Below are 20892 nucleotides of genomic sequence, written 5' to 3'. Positions count from 1 at the left end.
TTAACAGATTAGTATTATACACAAGCAGGCTTGGAAAAACACTTTATCAAGTAAAAAATACAATTTGCAATAAATGGTACTGTGCCTTTAAGAAATAAAAGCGCACACAATTTTACAAAACGGTGAAAAATGAACCAAATCTCTTTAAATTTTTACAGTATGTGCCTAATGCTTCGATATGATTGCACAGCAAGTTTCAGCCTGATTAACCCTTTAATGCCCAAACCGGATCCGCCTAAAGCAACCGGTTAATAAACTACAGCACCTTGCCACAGCAGCCTGCTGTGGCCCTACCTTCCCTTAAGGATTGGATTTGAGAAAATCAAGCCTCCTGAAGTCCTCAAGCAGTCTCTGGACCCATGTGAAGCAGCATGCAAGGAAATCTGTCAGAATAAGCTGCGCAACTGAGGCGCAAAATTAGGCCCCTCCCACTCCACTCCGGAGCTGTGGGGCCTTCAGAACCCAATTTAGGTGACTAAAAATAATGCCATGTGGAATAAAACCCCAATAAACACACCAAAAGTGCTTAAAAAGTGTCAATAAAGAGTATTTTGCTAAATAAAATAATCGATTGCCCTGTAAAAGTAATAACCAGTCTATTGAGCTCTTAAATAAGCCTCTAGTTCTATACTAAGTCTCAGAACATGGCTTACCCTTCCCACATGGGGAATCTTGTCAGTCTTTTAGCATTATCTGTCTTGACTAGAAAAAATATGACTGAAACATACCTCAAAGCAGTTAAGCCTGCAAACTGTTCCCCCCAACTGAAGTTTTCTGGTACTCCTCAGTCCTGTGTGGGAACAGCAATGGATTTTAGTTACAACATGCTAAAATCATTTTCCTCTCAGCAGAATTCTTCATCATATTTCTGCCAGAGAGTAAATAGCACAAACCGGTACTATTTAAAAATAACAAACTTTTGATTGAAGATATAAAACTACAAATCTAACACCACATTCACTTTACCCTCCCGTGGAGATGCTACTTGTTAGAGCGGCAAATGGAATGACTGGGGGGCGGAGCCAGAGGGGGAGCTATATGGACAGCTTTGCTGTGTGCTCTCTTTGCCACTTCCTGTAGGGAATGAGAATATCCCACAAGTAAGGATGAATCCGTGGACTGGATACACCTTGCAAGAGAAACTACACGTTCCTTATTTATACTTACATTGCCTTGTATTTTACTATTTTTAGAGGTGTGTATAAGCTCTCTTTTTGGAATGTACCATAGTTTAAAGGCAAGCTATATGTGTCCACTAGTGATTCCTGATTTCAGGATTATATACCTATAGACACTCATCTTGGAACTGAGCAATTCGTACCATATTTCCTATGGTGATACTAATACTGGTGTGAGGAATTACAATAGGTGCAGACCGTGCGGATCCCTTAAAGTGCACTTACACAGAGCATTTAGGACGTTGGGGAAGATCTTGAATATCTTTGATTTTAGGTTTTACTTCTTAAGTATTAGAGAAATTATTCAAAGAGCATGAGAGAAAGAGGGTTTTGCACCCATGCTTCAAATTCAGCAATTCTACAGCCAAAGTGTAAGCAATTTGAAGTTACAGTATGTATAGGTGGCAATGGACAATGTATTCAAGTAAAACTACCAAGATATAGCCGGACAAAGATGCTGAAACAATTATACATTTATAACACAATTATGCCTAAAAAAACCAGTACATAACACAGAGCTATTAAAAAAACATTCACTTAGAGTTTACCATATAAAAATGAAAACGTAAACATAATGTTCATGCCAGTTTCAATACAATATACAATACAGTATTTGTAATAAACAGCAAATTTAACAATTTATATATTTTAATTTACAACTTTAATTATGAACACAAGAGAAGAGCACAATGTTATTTTGAATTGACACCATCCATTGATGATACAAAATAATGCTTCCTCTGGATTTATTAATGTATGAAACTACAAAGTCATCAAACCAAGGTGCAGTGCCTGTTCGTGGCACAGTTCAATTTATGACGGCTGCAGAATTGATCTTTATGAGGGTATACTAGAAGTAACAGAGTCTAAAGGCTGCCAATGACAGTCCATAAGTGCGTTGTACACATCTTCACTATATTGTATGAACTGTCTATTGGCTTCATTTACATCCAGCGTGGTCATAGGATCTGTGAAGACAAATAATAAATTACTTGACATTTACACATAATTCAAATGCTGAAGAATGAGGCACTAGCAGTACTCAATGAGACTATGAGATCCAACTTCAGACAGCTTGTACCATGAAATAGGATTATAGAGTCATTTACAATGTTACACAACACACACAATACCTCTAAATTAATGAGATAATTATAAGTATTTAACGGTTTTCACAAGAAAGTATAACACTGGATTTGGTCTTGCTTCGGAAAGAGGATAAATTCTACAAAATACCTATAAGGAGCTATTTGGGGGAAAAATAAACTGAAAACAGCAAACCAATGCCATAGGAATTTAAAGACAACATTGTCTGTATGATTTTTTAACAGAGCTAATTGCCGTCAGAGGCGTCCACTATATTCTGCAGCACAGCATATACACAACCACTTGATAACCATCACCAAGGTCACACGCTCCATATTTCAGAGAACTATCATATTTTAGACACAGAGAGATTTAAAAACATTTTTTATTTTTTTTATATATTAATAAAAGTTAAGTTTTAACCCCTTCTATTGGGAGTTTCCCAAATTGTGCAATGACAGCATCCTATTATTTAGCAATCCAGTGTGTTGTAGAGTGCTATTCAGGTACATACTTCTCTAATGCTAAGCATTAGAATTTTTGTCTAGTTGTTGTCTCAGTCTATGTACAGCACCCCTGTCCCCTTTTCTTCATATTTAATATCCATTAACCCCTAATTTGTATAGGGGCTTATTATAAGAATTATACCAGTGGGACACAACACCTGTAGTGCCATCGTTCCCCTTCTCTTGCTGTCAACTATCATACTTTACCCTCAAGATCTTCCACCTATGGGATGGTAGAAGACTTAATAGTGTTGTCCAAACTTGGGAGAGATATAAAAAGGTTGGGGATGGATTTAACAATGTCAACTATTGTTTGTATTAGAAGGTTTGTAAAAAAAAACATTCACCTCCCTAAGTTTCTTTCAACCTCAAGCAATTTCCTTCTCCGTTCGTTTTAAAGACATGAAGTGAGACATGAGTGTATAGATGTTGCTGGGCTGTCATGTCATGTGTAATGTCATGATTAGTCCACAGTTAGGAAAAGTGAGTGTATAATTTTCTAAATAAAACACAATTCTCCAGGATATAAAGTTAGTTGGTGTCACTGGTCTGAATAAGCTTTAGTGTGTGTGTGTGTGTGTGTGTGTGCTATATTCAGTTTTCTGGTGCTTTGATATAAGCTACAGACCTTATACACAAGAGGAGAAATAAAGATGGCTGTAGTTCCAATGCTGCAGATAAAAAACATAGACCCAACAAGTCTGCCCAAAATTTCCTAAAAGTGTAAGCTTATTTAGTTCATAGGATAGCCTTATGCTAATCCCAGTAATTCTTGAAGTCCCCTACAGTGTTATTAATTATTCTCATGACCGACCACAGCACCGTAAATAACTATTTCAGGCAGCTACCACTGACCATGCTTCCTGCTGGATCCGTCACTCGTACCCACAACCAAAGCAGAACTGATAAACTCACACTAACAACCTCTGGAAAACCCATGCTTAGACTGGATAAAGTCTGACAAGGTTTATAAGCCTGACAAATGTCTGTATGAGTGGGAGGGGAATAAGCAGGTAAGGTAAGCTATGCAGATGAAGAATTAACCTCTGCTGAATGAGTAACAAAGGGATCACAGGATAATTTGGCTATGAATAAAGCACTGGAAAGGTGCTTGGAATAACAATTTCTTTGGTTTCTCATGGTACTGGAACTGAATTGGAATCTCCTACGATGTTAAGGAACTTGGATTTATAAAAATAAAACTCAGAAGATATGAAATCAAATGACCTAAACAATACATCCCCTCCTGCAGATCTCTTCCCCCCAGAGGCAGAACTCTTCACTTTCTGCAATGAGAATTTTACTGTGAAAAAATTTCTTCAGGTCATTTTGAAATAAAATTCAATTTTAAATTAGACAGTTACACTAAAGCACCAGCTCAATTTGCAATGTGTTGATTAGCTGAAGAGTAAAGCAATTTTTAAACTTTTATAATAAAGTGCAACAGTTGAAATTGCTTTGCAAATTAGCTGCAGACAAAAAATAAATGTTTTGAAAATGTCTCAAATTTGTTGCCTTTCCTCTTAGTCTAACATCAAAAGGTAGAAATGTAATAAAAAAAGGTGCATTGCTCACAAGAACATCTTACATTCAGAAGTCACAGCTTTGCAGACTGTGAAAGGCTAAGGGACAGGGTTGAAAAATCCCAGATAACCAGTCACTGTTGCTTTTTACCCCTGCTCCATATTTGACTGTTCTCTTCAAACAGCACTTTGCTCTGGATGCACTGTTTTATGGAAAACTTACACAATGCAGCCAGAGCAAAGCTCTGTTTGAAGAGAACAGTCTAATGTGGTGCAAAGTGCAAGTGTCACATTCTTTCTGCATGTGTCACATTCTTTCTGCAGACATGCTGCATTTTCTGCAATGACATCTCAGATCACAGCATGCTCTGCCTTTGGGCTCTCTCCTATCATCTCCCCCAAGCATACTCAGAAATATGCAACACACCATGAGCACAAAGGAAAAAAGAAAAGTATTTGTAACAATTTGGAAATTACTAACAATCAGCCAGATTAAGAGTTTTGCGTTATGGCTCATAACGCTGCTTTTTTACTACCGCTGCTTTTACAAGTCTTGTAGGTATAGCTGTACCGCACACATTTTTGGCCGTAACGCAACGTAACTACCGCAACTTTCAAAAAGTCCTTTTTCAATGGAACTTCCATAGCGCCGGTATTACGAGTTTTGCCTGGTAGGCCAAAAAATGAGCGGTACAGCCTATACCGACAAGATTCGTTCCGCCACCTAAAGTCAGTAGTTATGGGTTTTGCGCTACAAAGCTGTAGCATAAAACTCATAACTAAAGTGTTAAAAAGTACACTAACACCCATAAACTACCTATTAACCCCTAAACCGAGGCCCTCCCACATCACAAACACTAAAATAAATTTATTAACCCCAAATCTGCCGCTCCGGACATCGCCGCCACTATAATAAACATATTAACCCCTAAACCGCCGCACTCCCGCATCGCAAACACTAGTTAAATATTATTTACCCCTAATCTGCCGCCCCCAACGTCGCCGCCGACACTATACTAAAGTTATTAACCCCTAAACCTAACCCCAAGTCTAACCCTAACACCCATAACTTTAATATAATTAAAATAAATCTAAATAAAAATTGCTATGATTACCTAACTAATTCCTATTTAAAACTAAATACTTACCTGTAAAATAAACCCTAAGCTAGATACAATATAACTAATAGTTACATTGTAGCTATCTTAGGTTTTATTTTTATTTCACGGCTAAGTTTGTATTTATTTTAAGTTTACAGCAGATACACTTAGCTTTGGTAGTTCCAGCACCAGACAGCGATTTTCCTGAAGTATCTTCTGACTCAGATGCAACGTGAGACATCTTGCAATATGTAAGAGAAAAAACAACATATAAAGCAAAATTGATCAAATTCCTTAAATGACAGTTTCAGGAATGGGAAAAAATGACAATGAACAAGCTTCTAGCAACCAGAAGCAAAGAAAAAATGAGACTTAAATAATGTGGAGACAAAAGCGACGCCCATATTTTTTAGCGCCAAATAAGACGCCCACATTATTTGGCGCCTAAATGCTTTTTGGCGCCAAAAATGACGCCACATCCGGAACGCCGACATCTTTGGCGCAAAAGAACGTCAAAAATGACGCAACTTCCGGCGACACGTATGACGCCGGAAACAGAAAAGATTTTTTGCGCCAAAAAAGTCTGCGCCAAGAATGACGCAATAAAATGAAGCATTTTCAGCCCCCGCGAGCCTAACAGCCCACAGGGAAAAAAAGTCAAATTTTAAGGTAAGAAAAACAGAATTTATGCTTACCTGATAAATTACTTTCTCCAACGGTGTGTCCGGTCCACGGCGTCATCCTTACTTGTGGGATATTCTCTTCCCCAACAGGAAATGGCAAAGAGTCCCAGCAAAGCTGGTCACATGATCCCTCCTAGGCTCCGCCCACCCCAGTCATTCGACCGACGGACAGGAGGAAATATATATAGGAGAAATCATATGATACCGTGGTGACTGTAGTTAGAGAAAATAATTCATCAGACCTGATTAAAAAAACCAGGGCGGGCCGTGGACCTGGACACACCGTTGGAGAAAGTAATTTATCAGGTAAGCATAAATTCTGTTTTCTCCAACATAGGTGTGTCCGGTCCACGGCGTCATCCTTACTTGTGGGAACCAATACCAAAGCTTTAGGACACGGATGAAGGGAGGGAGCAAATCAGGTCACCTAAATGGAAGGCACCACGGCTTGCAAAACCTTTCTCCCAAAAATAGCCTCCGAAGAAGCAAAAGTATCAAATTTGTAAAATTTGGCAAAAGTGTGCAGTGAAGACCAAGTCGCTGCCTTACATATCTGGTCAACAGAAGCCTCGTTCTTGAAGGCCCATGTGGAAGCCACAGCCCTAGTGGAGTGAGCTGTGATTCTTTCAGGAGGCTGCCGTCCGGCAGTCTCATAAGCCAATCGGATAATGCTTTTAAGCCAAAAGGAAAGAGAGGTAGAAGTCGCTTTTTGACCTCTCCTTTTACCAGAATAAACAACAAACAAGGAAGATGTTTGTCTGAAATCTTTAGTAGCCTCTAAATAAAATTTTAGAGCACGGACTACGTCCAAATTGTGTAACAAACGTTCCTTCTTTGAAACTGGATTCGGACACAAAGAAGGTACAACTATCTCCTGGTTAATATTTTTGTTGGAAACAACTTTCGGAAGAAAACCAGGCTTAGTACGCAAAACCACCTTATCTGCATGGAACACCAGATAGGGCGGAGAACACTGCAGAGCAGATAACTCTGAAACTCTTCTAGCAGAAGAAATTGCAACCAAAAACAAAACTTTCCAAGATAATAACTTAATATCTACGGAATGTAAGGGTTCAAACGGAACCCCTTGAAGAACTGAAAGAACTAGATTTAGACTCCAGGGAGGAGTCAAAGGTCTGTAAACAGGCTTGATTCTAACCAGAGCCTGAACAAATGCTTGAACATCTGGCACAGCTGCCAGCCTTTTGTGAAGTAAAACAGATAAAGCAGAGATCTGTCCCTTCAGAGAACTTGCAGATAATCCTTTCTCCAAACCTTCTTGTAGAAAGGATAGAATCTTAGGAATTTTTATCTTGTTCCATGGGAATCCTTTAGATTCACACCAACAGATATATTTTTTCCATATTTTATGGTAAATTTTTCTAGTTACAGGCTTTCTAGCCTGAATCAGAGTATCTATTACAGAATCTGAAAACCCACGCTTTGATAAAATCAAGCGTTCAATCTCCAAGCCGTCAGTTGGAGGGAAACCAGATTCGGATGTTCGAATGGACCTTGAACAAGAAGGTCCTGTCTCAAAGGTAGCTTCCATGGTGGAGCCTATGACATATTCACCAGGTCTGCATACCAAGTCCTGCGTGGCCACGCAGGAGCTATCAAGATCACCGAAGCCCTCTCCTGATTGATCCTGGCTACCAGCCTGGGAATGAGAGGAAACGGTGGGAATACATAAGCTAGGTTGAAGGTCCAAGGTGCTACTAGTGCATCTACTAGAGTCGCCTTGGGATCCCTGGATCTGGACCCGTAGCAAGGAACCTTAAAGTTCTGACGAGACGCCATCAGATCCATGTCTGGAATGCCCCATAATTGAGTTATTTGGGCAAAGATTTCCGGATGGAGTTCCCACTCCCCCGGATGAAATGTCTGACGACTCAGAAAATCCGCTTCCCAATTTTCCACTCCTGGGATGTGGATTGCAGACAAGTGGCAGGAGTGATCCTCCGCCCATTGAATTATTTTGGTCACTTCTTCCATCGCCAGGGAACTCCTTGTTCCCCCCTGATGATTGATATATGCAACAGTCGTCATGTTGTCTGATTGAAACCTTATGAATTTGGCCTTTGCTAGTTGAGGCCAAGCTTTGAGAGCATTGAATATTGCTCTCAGTTCCAGAATGTTTATCGGGAGAAGAGATTCTTCCCGAGACCATAGACCCTGAGCTTTCAGGGGTTCCCAGACCGCACCCCAGCCCACCAGGCTGGCGTCGGTCGTGACAATGACCCACTCTGGTCTGCGGAAGCTCATTCCCTGTGACAGATTGTCCAGGGTCAGCCACCAACGGAGTGAATCTCTGGTCTTTTGATCTACTTGAATCGTTGGAGACAAGTCTGTATAATCCCCATTCCACTGTCTGAGCATGCACAGTTGTAATGGTCTTAGATGAATTCGTGCAAAAGGAACTATGTCCATTGCTGCAACCATCAATCCTATTACTTCCATGCACTGCGCTATGGAAGGACGAAGAACAGAATGAAGTACTTGACAAGAGCTTAGAATTTTTGATTTTCTGACCTCTGTCAGAAAAATCCTCATTTCTAAGGAATCTATTATTGTTCCCAAGAAGGGAACTCTTGTTGACGGGGACAGAGAACTTTTTTCTTTGTTCACCTTCCATCCGTGAGATCTGAGAAAGGCTAGGACGATGTCCGTATGAGCCTTTGCTTTTGACAGAGACAACGCTTGAATCAGGATGTCGTCCAAGTAAGGTACTACTGCAATGCCCCTTGGTCTTAGAACCGCTAGAAGGGACCCTAGTACCTTTGTGAAAATCCTTGGAGCAGTGGCTAATCCGAATGGAAGTGCCACAAACTGGTAATGCTTGTCCAGAAAAGCGAACCTTAGGAACTGATGATGTTCCTTGTGGATAGGAATACGTAGGTACGCATCCTTTAAATCCACGGTAGTCATAAATTGATTTTCCTGGATAGTAGGTAGGATCGTTCGAATAGTTTCCATTTTGAACGATGGAAACTTGAGAAATTTGTTTAGGATCTTGAGATCCAAAATTGGTCTGAATGTTCCCTCTTTTTTGGGAACTATGAACAGGTTGGAATAAAAACCCATCCCTTGTTCTCTTATTGGAACTGGATGAATCACTCCCATCTTTAACAGGTCTTCTACACAATGTAAGAATGCCTGTCTTTTTATTTGGTTTGAAGATAATTGAGACCTGTGGAACCTTCCCCTTGGGGGTAGTTCCTTGAATTCCAGGAGATACCCTTGAGAAACTATTTCTAGCGCCCAAGGATCCTGAACATCTCTTGCCCAAGCCTGAGCAAAGAGAGAAAGTCTGCCCCCCACCAGATCCGGTCCCGGATCGGGGGCCATCCCTTCATGCTGTTTTGGTAGCAGTGGTAGGCTTCTTGGCCTGCTTACCCTTGTTCCAGCCTTGCATTGGTCTCCAGGCTGGTTTGGGTTGTGAAGAATTACCCTCTTGCTTAGAGGATGTAGAATTAGAGGCTGGTCCGTTTCTGCGAAATGGACGAAAATTAGGCTTATTTTTAGCCTTAAAAGACCTATCCTGTGGGAGGGCGTGGCCCTTTCCCCCAGTGATGTCTGAAATAATCTCTTTCAAATCAGGTCCAAATAATGTTTTACCCTTGAAAGGGATGTTAAGCAATTTTGTCTTGGAAGACACATCCGCTGACCAAGACTTTAGCCAAAGCGCTCTGCGCGCCACGATAGCAAACCCTGAATTTTTCGCCGCTAATCTAGCTAATTGCAAAGCGGCATCTAAAATAAAAGAGTTAGCCAATTTAAGTGCTTGAACTCTGTCCATAACCTCCTCATACGAAGATTCTTTATTGAGCGACTTTTCTAGTTCCTCGAACCAGAAACACGCTGCCGTAGTGACAGGAACAATGCATGAAATTGGTTGTAGAAGGTAACCTTGCTGAACAAAAATCTTTTTAAGCAAACCCTCTAATTTTTTATCCATAGGATCTTTGAAAGCACAACTATCTTCGATAGGAATAGTAGTGCGTTTGTTTAGAGTAGAAACCGCCCCCTCGACCTTGGGGACTGTCTGCCATAAGTCCTTTCTGGGGTCGACTATAGGAAACAATTTCTTAAATATAGGGGGGGGGGGGGGGGACAAAAGGTATGCCGGGCCTTTCCCACTCTTTATTTACTATGTCCGCCACCCGCTTGGGTATAGGAAAAGCGTCTGGGGGCACCGGAACCTCTAGGAACTTGTCCATCTTACATAATTTCTCTGGAATGACCAAATTGTCACAATCATCCAGAGTAGATAATACCTCCTTAAGCAGTGCGCGGAGATGTTCTAATTTAAATTTAAATGTCACAACATCAGGTTCAGCATGTTGAGAAATTTTTCCTGAATCTGAAATTTCTCCCTCAGACAAAACCTCCCTCATGGCCCCTTCAGATTCGTGTGAGGGTATGTCAGAACAGTTATCATCAGCGTCCTCTTGCTCTTCAGTGTTTAAAACAGAGCAATCGCGCTTTCTCTGATAAGTAGGCATTTTGGATAAAATGTTTGCTATAGAGTTATCCATTACAGCCGTTAATTGTTGCATGGTAATAAGAATTGGCGCACTAGATGTACTAGGGGCCTCTTGTGTGGGCAAAACTGGTGTAGACACAGAAGGGGATGATGTAGTATCATGTTTACTCCCCTCATTTGAGGAATCATCTTGGGCAATATCATTATCTGTGGCATTGCTGTCCCTACTTTGTTTGGACACTATGGCACAATTATCACAAATTTAAATGGGGAGACACCTTGGCTTTCATACATATAGAACATAGCTTATCTGATGGTACAGACATGTTAAACAGGCTTAAACTTGTCAACAAAGCACAAAAAACGTTTTAAAATAAAACCGTTACTGTCACTTTAAATTTCAAACTGAAAACACTTTATTACTGAATATGTGAAAAAGTATGAAGGAATTGTTCAAAATTCACCAAAATTTCACCACAGTGTCTTAAAGCCTTAAAAGTATTGCACACCAAATTTCAGAGCTTTAACCCTTAAATTAACGGAACCGGAGCCGTTTTTACATTTAACCCCTATACAGTCCCAGCTATATGCTTTGCTGAGTCCCAACCAAGCCCAGAGGGGAATACGATACCAAATGATGCCTTCTATAAGCTTTTTCAGTGATTCTTAGCTCCTCACACATGCATCTGCTTGCCTTGCTCTCCAAAAACAACTGTGCATTAGTGGCGCGAAAATGAGGCTCTGTCTATAACTAGAAAAGGCCCCCATCTGAAAAAGGTGTCCAACACAGTGCCTGCCGTTTTTCTAAACAATCCCCAAGATTATAATAACCATTAATAGTTAGAATCTGCAAAATATGCCTAGCAAAGCAATCGTTTTAGCCCAGAAAAATGTCTACCAGTTTTTTAAGCCCTTATGAAGCCCTTTATTCTTTTATTTAACTAAGAAAATGGCTTACCGGTCCCCATAAGGGGAAATGACAGCCTTCCAGCATTACATAGTCTTGTTAGAAATATGGCCAGTCATACCTTAAGCAGAAAAGTCTGCCAACTGTTTCCCCCAACTGAAGTTACTTCATCTCAACAGTCCTGTGTGGAAACAGCAATCGATTTTAGTAACTTCTGCTAAAATCATCTTCCTCTTACAAACAGAAATCTTCATCTTTTTTCTGTTTCAGAGTAAATAGTACATACCAGCACTATTTTAAAATAACAAACACTTGATTGAAGAATAAAAACTACATTTAAACACCAAAAAACTCTTAACCATCTTTGTGGAGATGTTGCCTGTGCAACGGCAAAGAGAATGACTGGGGTGGGCGGAGCCTAGGAGGGATCATGTGACCAGCTTTGCTGGGACTCTTTGCCATTTCCTGTTGGGGAAGAGAATATCCCACAAGTAAGGATGACGCCGTGGACCGGACACACCTATGTTGGAGAAAATAATTGATTCAAGGGCATTATCCCAAATATGAAACTGACTGTCTGAAAATAAGGAATGTTGAACATCCTGAGTCAAGGCAAATAAATGTTTGAATACATATATTTAGAACTTTATAAACAAAGTGCCCAACCATAGCTTAGAGTGTCACAGAAAATAAGACTTACTTACCCCAGGACACTCATCTACATGTTTGTAGAAAGCCAAACCAGTACTGAAACGAGAATCAGCAGAGGTAATGGTATATAAATAAGAGTATATCGTCGATCTGAAAAGGGAGGTAAGAGATGAATCTCTACGACCGATAACAGAGAACCTATGAAATAGACCCCGTAGAAGGAGATCACTGCATTCAAATAGGCAATACTCTCCTCACATCCCTCTGACATTCACTGCACGCTGAGAGGAAAACCGGGCTCCAACCTGCTGCGGAGCGCATATCAACGTAGAATCTAGCACAAACTTACTTCACCACCTCCATAGGAGGCAAAGTTTGTAAAACTGAATTGTGGGTGTGGTGAGGGGTGTATTTATAGGCATTTTGAGGTTTGGGAAACTTTGCCCCTCCTGGTAGGAATGTATATCCCATACGTCACTAGCTCATGGACTCTTGCTAATTACATGAAAGAAATAAATACAAATTTACCTGTAAAATAAAACCTAACCTGAGTTACACTAAAACCTAACATTACACTAAAATTAAATAAATTACATTAATTAAATACAATTAACTAAATTACAAAAAAATAAACACTAAATTAGACAAAATAAAAAAGAAATGATCAAATATTTAAACTAATTACACCTAATCTAATAGCCCTATCAAAATAAAAAAGCCCCCCCAAAATAAAAAAAAACCCCTAAACTAAACTGCCAATAGCCCTTAAAAGAGCCTTTTGCGGGGCATTGCCCAAAGAAATCAGCTCTTTTACCTGTAAAAAAAACAAACAAACAACCCCCCCAACAGTAAAACCCACCACCCACACAACCAAACCCCCCAAATAAAATCCTATCTAAAAAACCTAAGCTCCCCATTGCCCTGAAAAGGGCATTTGGATGGGCATTGCCCTTAAAAGGGCATTTAGCTCTTTTTGAGAGATAGCGCCAGGTACAACTCCAGACTAAGAAAAGAGTTAAAAGCAGAAAAAGTTCTTTATTAATCCATCTTTAAAAATACACATGCAGACATGGCAGGAGGAAGACAATCAGTTTAACATTTTTCAAGCCCACAATAGGCGCTTACTCATAGACTACAGTCTATGCCTAAACCCTAAACCTTTATAGGCAGAAGCGGAAATCCAGTTAACCACTTACTGCCCAAAAGGAAATAATTAGAGTAAAAACAATCTCCATAATAGATACTAAGTTATCATTGCATATACTCATACAATTATAAGGACCTTATCAAACTAGTGTTTACACAAATAATTTGTTAAAAGTTATTGCTATTGTGTGACAATATGTATATTGATAATAATAGATAATCCTAGAGAAAAATGGGATGAATGAATATATTTATATATATATATATTTACCAACGTCTTAACAATATAATATTAAAATATTCACATTAATTGTCTATGAAAAAGTTATCGCATTCTCTATTCATACCTGATGGGAAACGTGTGCACAATTTAAGTATCCAATACAGCTCTTTTTTCTCAAGAATCTTATCCCTATTGCCACCTCTTAAAGGAATAGTGGCAATGTCAATAACTTGTAAGGAAAGACTCGCTATATTTGTTAGATGAAAACTATTAAAGTGATCTGCTACAGTTGAATCTTTGCTAAAGTTTATAACATCTCTAATGTGTTCATTGAAACATGTCCTTACTGTACCGGTAGTTTTACCTACATATTGAGAAAAACATAAATTGCATGTAAGTAAATATACTACATACTTAAAGCTACAGTTAGCATACAAATCAATTTGATATTTTTTCTTATTTGCTCGACATAAGAAATGATCTTCTTGAATAATGTTTGGACATGCTAAGCATGTTCTAGTGCCGCACTTATAAGTACCCTTTTTATTTAGCCAGGTGGTAGCAGTATGCAGCTGTTGTGAATTATTTTTAACCAAACTTGGAGACAAAATTTGTGCCAAAGTTTTAGATTTTCTTGACACAAATTTACAATTTTTAATATAAGGCTGCAATGTCTCATCAGCTTGCAACAAATGTAAATGTCTTTTCAAAATTTTAACAATATCATTATATTGCTGGCTAAAAGGAGTAGAAAATACTAGGGATGCACCGAAATTTCGGCCGCAGAAAGTTTCGGCCGAAAATGGCATTTTTGGCTATTTCGTTTTTTTTACCTCTTAGTTTCGGTAAAATTATTGTGTAGCATATTTCAAATTTGATGCTAGCCTAGAGCTGCTGTTCAAGTTTATTACTTCACTTGCTGTTCTGCATATAATGAGTTTTCTAGGATTATACTTTATTTGGATAATTGGTAAAAAAAACAACCTGTTAAATATGATTATTACATAGAACTAAATGAAGAATAATACAGTATATTGATATTTATAATTGTTTTAAGTAGGGATGCACCAAAATTTTGGTCGCAGAAACATTTTGGTCTAAAATGGCATTATTTTTTTGCCTGTTTTTTTTTTTTCTTGGTAAAATTATTGTGTAGCACATATTGTTTTAAGATATTTTTATCCAATTTTAGTGTGTTACTTTCAATAAAAGTGTGGGCTTTTTTTATTGGCTCTAATTATGCAAAAAAAAAACCTAAAAAAAAAAAATTGAAAATAATTTGAAAAAATACATTTTCGGTATCAGTTTCGTTTTTCGGCCAAGTGCATCCCGGATTTTCGGATTCGGTCCAGAATTTCCATTTCGGTGCATCACTAGAAAATACTATTGCTTCATTGAAGTTACTATCATGTTTATTTGTCATTGTGATTCCTTCATGATTTCTAACAGTATTTCTCAATTCCTCTAACTTATTTGATTTATAGCCTCTTGCAATAAGTCTATCCCTGAGTTCAATTGACTGTTGTTCATAAGTATTATCTAACTTAGTATTACGTCTAATTCTAATAAATTGTGACTTAGGTATGGACTGAACTAAATGTTGAGGATGTTGGGATTGTGCATGCAGGATTGTATTGCCTGCCATTGGCTTTCTGTAAATTCTGGTAGTAATGATATTGTTAACAGTCTGTAAAGTGAGATCCAAGTCTTCATCCAAGCGGGGCAGAAGTCCTCAACGAAGCCGGGAGAAGTCTTGATCCAAGCGGCAAGAAGTCGTCCTCCAGACGGGCAGACGTCTTCATCCAGATGGCATCTTGTATCTTCATCTTTCCGACGCGGAGTGGCTCCATCTTCAAGACACCTGGCGCGGAGTATCCTCTTCATACAGTCCCAGCCGTACACTGAAGGTTCCTTTAAATGACATCATCCAAGATGGCGTCCCTTGAATTCCGATTGGCTAATAGAATTCTATCAGCCAATCGGAATTAAAGGTGAAAAAATCCTATTGGCTGATGCAATCAGCCAACAAGATTGAGCTTCAAACCTATTGGCTGATCCAATCAGCCAACAAGATTGAACTTCAATCCTATTGGCTGATCCAATCAGCCAATAGGATTGAGCTTGCATACTATTGGCTGATTGGAACAGCCAATAGAATGCGAGCTCAATCCTATTGTCTGATTGGATCAGCCAAAAGGATTAAAGCTCAATCCTATTGGCTGATTGCATCAGCCAACAGGATTTTTTCACCTTTAATTCCGATTTGCTGATAGAATTCTATCAGCCAATCGGAATTCAAGGGACACCATCTTGGACGATGTCATTTAAAGGAACCTTCATTCTTCAAGAGGAGTCGAAAGAAGAGGATGCTCCGCGTCGGATCTCTTAAAGATGGAGCCGCTCCGCGTTGGAAGGATGAAGATAGAAGATGCCATCTGGATGCCTGCCTGGAGGACGACTTCTTGCTGCTTGGATGAAGACTCCGGGCTTCGTTGAGGACTTCTGCCCCGCTTGGATGAAGACTTCTCCCGGCTTGATGAGGATGGATGTCCGGTCTTCAAAAACTGTAAGTGGATCTTCGGGAGTTAGTGTTAGGTTTTATTAAGGGTTTATTGGGTGGGTTTTACTTTTAGATTAGGGGTTTGGGCACAGAAAAAGAGCTAAATGCCCTTTTAAGGGCAATGCCCATCCAAATGCCCTTTTCAGAGCAATGGGGAGCTTAGGTTTTTTAGATAGGATTTTATTTGGGGGGTTTGGTTGTGTGGGTGGTGGGTTTTACTGTTGGGGGGTTGTTTGTATTTTTTTTTTTTACAGGTAAAAGAGCTGATTTCTTTGGGGCAATGACCCACAAAAGGCCCTTTTAAGGGCTATTGGCAGTTTAGTTTAGGCTAGGTTTTTTTTTATTTTGATAGGGCTATTAGATTAGGTGTAATTAGTTTAAATATTTGATCATTTCTTTTTTATTTTGTGTAATTTAGTGTTTATTTTTTTTGTAATTTAGTTAATTGTATTTAATTAATGTAATTGATTTAATTTTAGTGTAATGTTAGGTTTCAGTGTAACTCAGGTTAGGTTTTATTTTACAGGTAAATTTGTATTTATTTTAACTAGGTAGTTAGTAAATAGTTAATAACTATTTAATAACTAATCTACCTAGTTAAAATAAATACAAACTTAGCTGTGAAATAAAAATAAAACCTAAGATAGCTACAATGTAACTATTAGTAATATTGTAGCTAGCTTAGGGTTTATTTTATAGGTAAGTATTTAGTTTTAAATAGGAATTATTTAGTTAATGATAGTAATTTTTTATTTAGATTTATTTTAATTATATTTAAGTTAGGGGTGTTAGGGTTAGACTTTGGGTTAGGGGTTAATATATTTATTTAGTGTTAGTGATGTGGGAGGCCAGAGGTTTAGGGGTTAATAACTTTAGTATAGTGGCGGCGGCAGATTAGGGGTTAATAAATTTATGTAGGTGGTGGCGACATTGGGGGCGGCAGATTAGGGGTTAATAAGTATAGGTAGGTGGGGGCGATGTCGGGGGCGGCAGATTAGGGGTGTTTAGACTCAGGCTTTATGTTAGGGTGTTAGGTGTAAACAAAAATTTTCTTTCCCCATAGGAATCAATGGGGCTGCGTTACGGAGCTTTACACTCCTTTATTGCAGGTGTTAGGCTTTTTTTTAGCCGGCTCTCCCCACTGATGTCTATGGGGAAATCATGCACGAGCACGTAAAACCAGCTCAAAGCAGCGCTGGTATTTGTGTGCAGTATGGAGCTCAACGCTTCCATATTGCCTGCTAACGCAGGTTTTTGGAAAACCTGTAATAGCAGCGCTATTCAAGGTGAGCGGTGGAAATAACTTGCAAATTATTTCCGAGCCGCTCATAACGCAAAACTCGTAATCTGGCTGAATATTAATACAGTTATTCATTCACATGCAGATTTCGCATACAAGCAAAGCTGTGAAATTAACGGTGTCCGCATTTTAGTTAGCAGACCAGATGTGAGTACAGCAGACACAAGACAGGTGTAAGAAACTAAAAGAGACCTTTGCAGTTTGCATTAATAGAAGATGGAATTAGGTATATCCAAATAATATAAGTAAGTTGGTAGCCTTGCAGTTTGTAGCATGGAACAAACACAGTTAGAGCAAAGCTGTCCATTTGAGGGATCCCTTTTGGTATATAGCATTGATGAGAAGGACTGAATGTCAACTAAGGTAGCCTTTAAACAACTGGTGTGAGAGAGAAAACTTGGCTAGGGAGAGGGGGATATTAAGATGACAACTAGTTTGAAGGTCCTATCTTTCTCCGTTTGATATTAACGTTTTAGTTAAGAATCATCAGCTGCTTTATGAGCTGTCACAATGAACAGGACAGATCTGTAAGATTGCTAACTGCACACAGCAATTTGTAATTCATCTATACATCAGAGTAAACAAACAGCAAACATCTAAATGCTGCTCATAAACAATAATCACACAATGCAGTCCAGAGCATACCTTACCCTCAAAATCTCCAAAGTCCGGGATAGTAGAAGATATGGTGGTGCATTCCAAACCTGTGAGGAATATTAAAAGGTTGTTAAGAGTGAACTACCATTTGCAGAAAATAATTTCTGTTAACTACCCCCTTGGTCAACTGTTCCATCAGTGAATGTACTGCACTGAAGAAGGTCTTGCTGAAGGAGCAGTATGGTGGTAGAGATCCACAAAATACAAACAAGACAATTAAAAAAATAAATGTGCAGGATTAACAAATAAATACATAAATCAATAATAATATACATAAATAATAATACCGGGCACTGCAATACAGAGTAATAGCATATGAAATGAAGAGAACTTCACTCAGAAGCATTCAAACAGTTACAAGATAGCATAGTCCACAAGCATGCAGCTCCCATTCTGCACACAACTCCCAGTCCTCAAGCACGCAGATAGTCATAGTTCCCAGTCCACAAGCATGCAGCTCCTATTCTGCACACAACTTACAGTCCTCAATCACGCACATAGTTCCCAGTCCAGAAGCATGCCGCTCCTATTCTGCGCACAACCCAGTCTTGAAGCATGCACATAGTTCTCAGTTCACAATCACGCAGCTCTCAGTCCTCACACAGGAAGCTATTTCAGTCCACAAACATACAAACAGCCAAATGCTAACTTTAACCACCATTAAAAAGTTCAATTAAAGGAGTATAAAACTTACCCTCAGAATCTTCCAAGCCCGAGAAGCATTTTGACTTGGTAGTGTAGTCAAAACCTGTGAAAAATGTAAAAAGGCTCCCAGTCTGCACGCACCACCGTAACGCCCAGCCCGCAATAAAGACACATAGTCCCAGTCCACAACAAACACAGAGTTCCAAATCTGCAAGCATGAAGCTCTCAGACCATACACAGGAAACATAAAAACATGCAAATGCTGCCCTTCACCACTATTAAACAGTTAACTTGGTAATGTAGTCAAAACCTGTGAGAAATGTAAAAAGGATCACAGTCCGCACACACGCAAGCACCAGTACTGTTGCATGCAGCCCTCTTTCTACAACCAGAGTTCCAAATCTAGTATACATCTCCCAGACCAAACACAGGCAACATACAAGCAACCAAATGCCCATGAAAACTATAAAGTCATTGAGGACAATATTTTATTCTAGATTTTTGACAGCCCTTACTACACACAGAGGATTCCAATTACATGCACCATACAAACAACGCACAAGCAGTCTTATAGTGCCTACCACCATAAAGCCCCATCATAAGAATGAGTATATCTTACCATCAAAAGATCCCACTCCTGGGATGGCAGTAGACTTGCTGCTACAATCAAAACCTGTGAGAAATATTTTAAAAAGACAAGAATGGATCTATTACCATCAACTGACCTTTGCAGAAATGGATCTGTAAAGGAAGAATAACTACCTAATGCAGCCAACTGTTTCTTTAATAAATGTAAATATTTATAGTTTCTTGCTGAGGATGGAGCAGTATTGATGCAGATTTTCACAAAATACACTTGCAACACAAATTCAGTTGTTTTTTTTTTTTTTACAAAGTTCTGTGCACTCAGGTCTCCAAGTAAGCCAAACACAGCATCTTACAGATCGCAAACAACACACAAAAAGTCTAATGCTGCTCATCACCACTTTCACACAGTCTAGTTAAGAGAATATCATATCTTACCCTCAGAAATATCCAATGCCAGGATGGCCGTAGACTCTCACAGCGGTCGAAAACTGTATGAAATATAAAAAATTAGTTGAAAGTGGACCTGCCACTATCAACTAACCTTTGTAAAAAAAAAAAAAAAAAGTTCTGTAAACAAACTCCTTTACCTCCTCCAATGCAGCAAATGATTATTTCCGGATTTGACAACATTGGTTCAAGGTTTTGGAGCCATTAAGTATATTGAGGAAAAAGCCACACAGATTTTTTAAGAACCAGAAAAAGATGTTTTTCCCAGTTAGATATGTTCTGAATTTTCCAAAAAGCTGGGTGCCAGAAGTACATTTCTAGGGAAGTGATTCCATAGCTAATGGAATGTGGCCTACAAGTGTCTTTAAGTGATGAGAAAAAGTAGACTGAAAAATATCTTTTAAATGTACAGTTCTCCAGATAGTAGGGAACAGGCATCAGATGACAGAAGGCCCCTGCATCTGGAATTAACAAAATGTGACTGACCACACAATATGTGCTCAATAGCAACACTATGTTTGGGGCTTCATGAAATCGGTTTCCATGGTAGAGCAGCTATACACAAGCATCACAAAAACATTTGCAATGCCAAGTGGTGTAAATAAAGCTGCCACTGGAGCAGTGGAAATGTGTTCTCTTCAGTGGTGAATCACACATCACCAACTGGCAGTCAGATGGAAGAATCTGGGTGTGGTGGATTCCAGATAGAACATTAACTACTGGACAGTTTGGTGGTTGAGGGATAATGGTCTGGGCCTGTTTTGCAGGGTTTGTGCTAGGCCGCCTTGTATCCTGTAGTGTTAAGATGATCCTTCACTGGAACTGAGACATTTTAGACAATGCAGTGTTTCCAACTTTGTAGCAACAGCAAGGTCCATGAAGACATGGTTTGACGAGTCTGGTGTGGAGGCCTGCACAGAGCCCTGATCTCAACCCTATTGAACATCTTTGGGAGGAACTGGAATGCCGATTGCTTGCCAGACCTTCTCATCCAACATCAGTACCTGATCTCACAAATGATCTTTTGGCTGAATAGTCAGAAATTCCCACAGACACACTCTAAAATAATGTGGAAAGCATGTGGCTGTTATAGCTGCAAATTGGGAGCTAACTCCATATTAATGTTCATAGTTTTAGAATGGGATTCTAACAATTTCATATAGATGTGATGGTGAGGTGTCAACATACTTTTGGCCATATAGTGTA

At 39.2% G+C, this 20892-nt stretch overlaps 1 protein-coding gene across 9 annotated transcripts in view; it reads right to left on the bottom strand.

Moving 5' to 3' along the window:
• Positions 1-1633: 1633 nt before the first annotated feature.
• Positions 1634-20892, bottom strand: part of LOC128639111 (tRNA selenocysteine 1-associated protein 1-like) — a 159151-nt gene continuing 139892 nt past the window's right edge. For 6 of the 9 annotated variants that reach the window (XM_053691270.1, XM_053691273.1, XM_053691271.1 and 3 more), the window contains 4 exons: positions 19271-19324; positions 18701-18754; positions 18000-18053; positions 1634-2146 (listed from right to left, as the gene is read on the bottom strand). In XM_053691270.1, the coding sequence (XP_053547245.1) occupies positions 2016-2146; positions 18000-18053; positions 18701-18754; positions 19271-19324 (293 nt within the window). In that variant the 3' untranslated portion in view covers positions 1634-2015. The remainder of the gene's footprint in view (positions 2147-17999; positions 18054-18700; positions 18755-19270; positions 19325-20892) is intronic. The other 3 variants (XM_053691277.1, XM_053691278.1, XM_053691272.1) reach the window with 2 other exon arrangements.

This window comes from Bombina bombina, chromosome 8, assembly GCF_027579735.1.
Source record: "Bombina bombina isolate aBomBom1 chromosome 8, aBomBom1.pri, whole genome shotgun sequence".
Classification (NCBI taxonomy): domain Eukaryota; kingdom Metazoa; phylum Chordata; class Amphibia; order Anura; family Bombinatoridae; genus Bombina; species Bombina bombina.
This window is presented reverse-complemented; position numbering and strand designations above follow the sequence as displayed.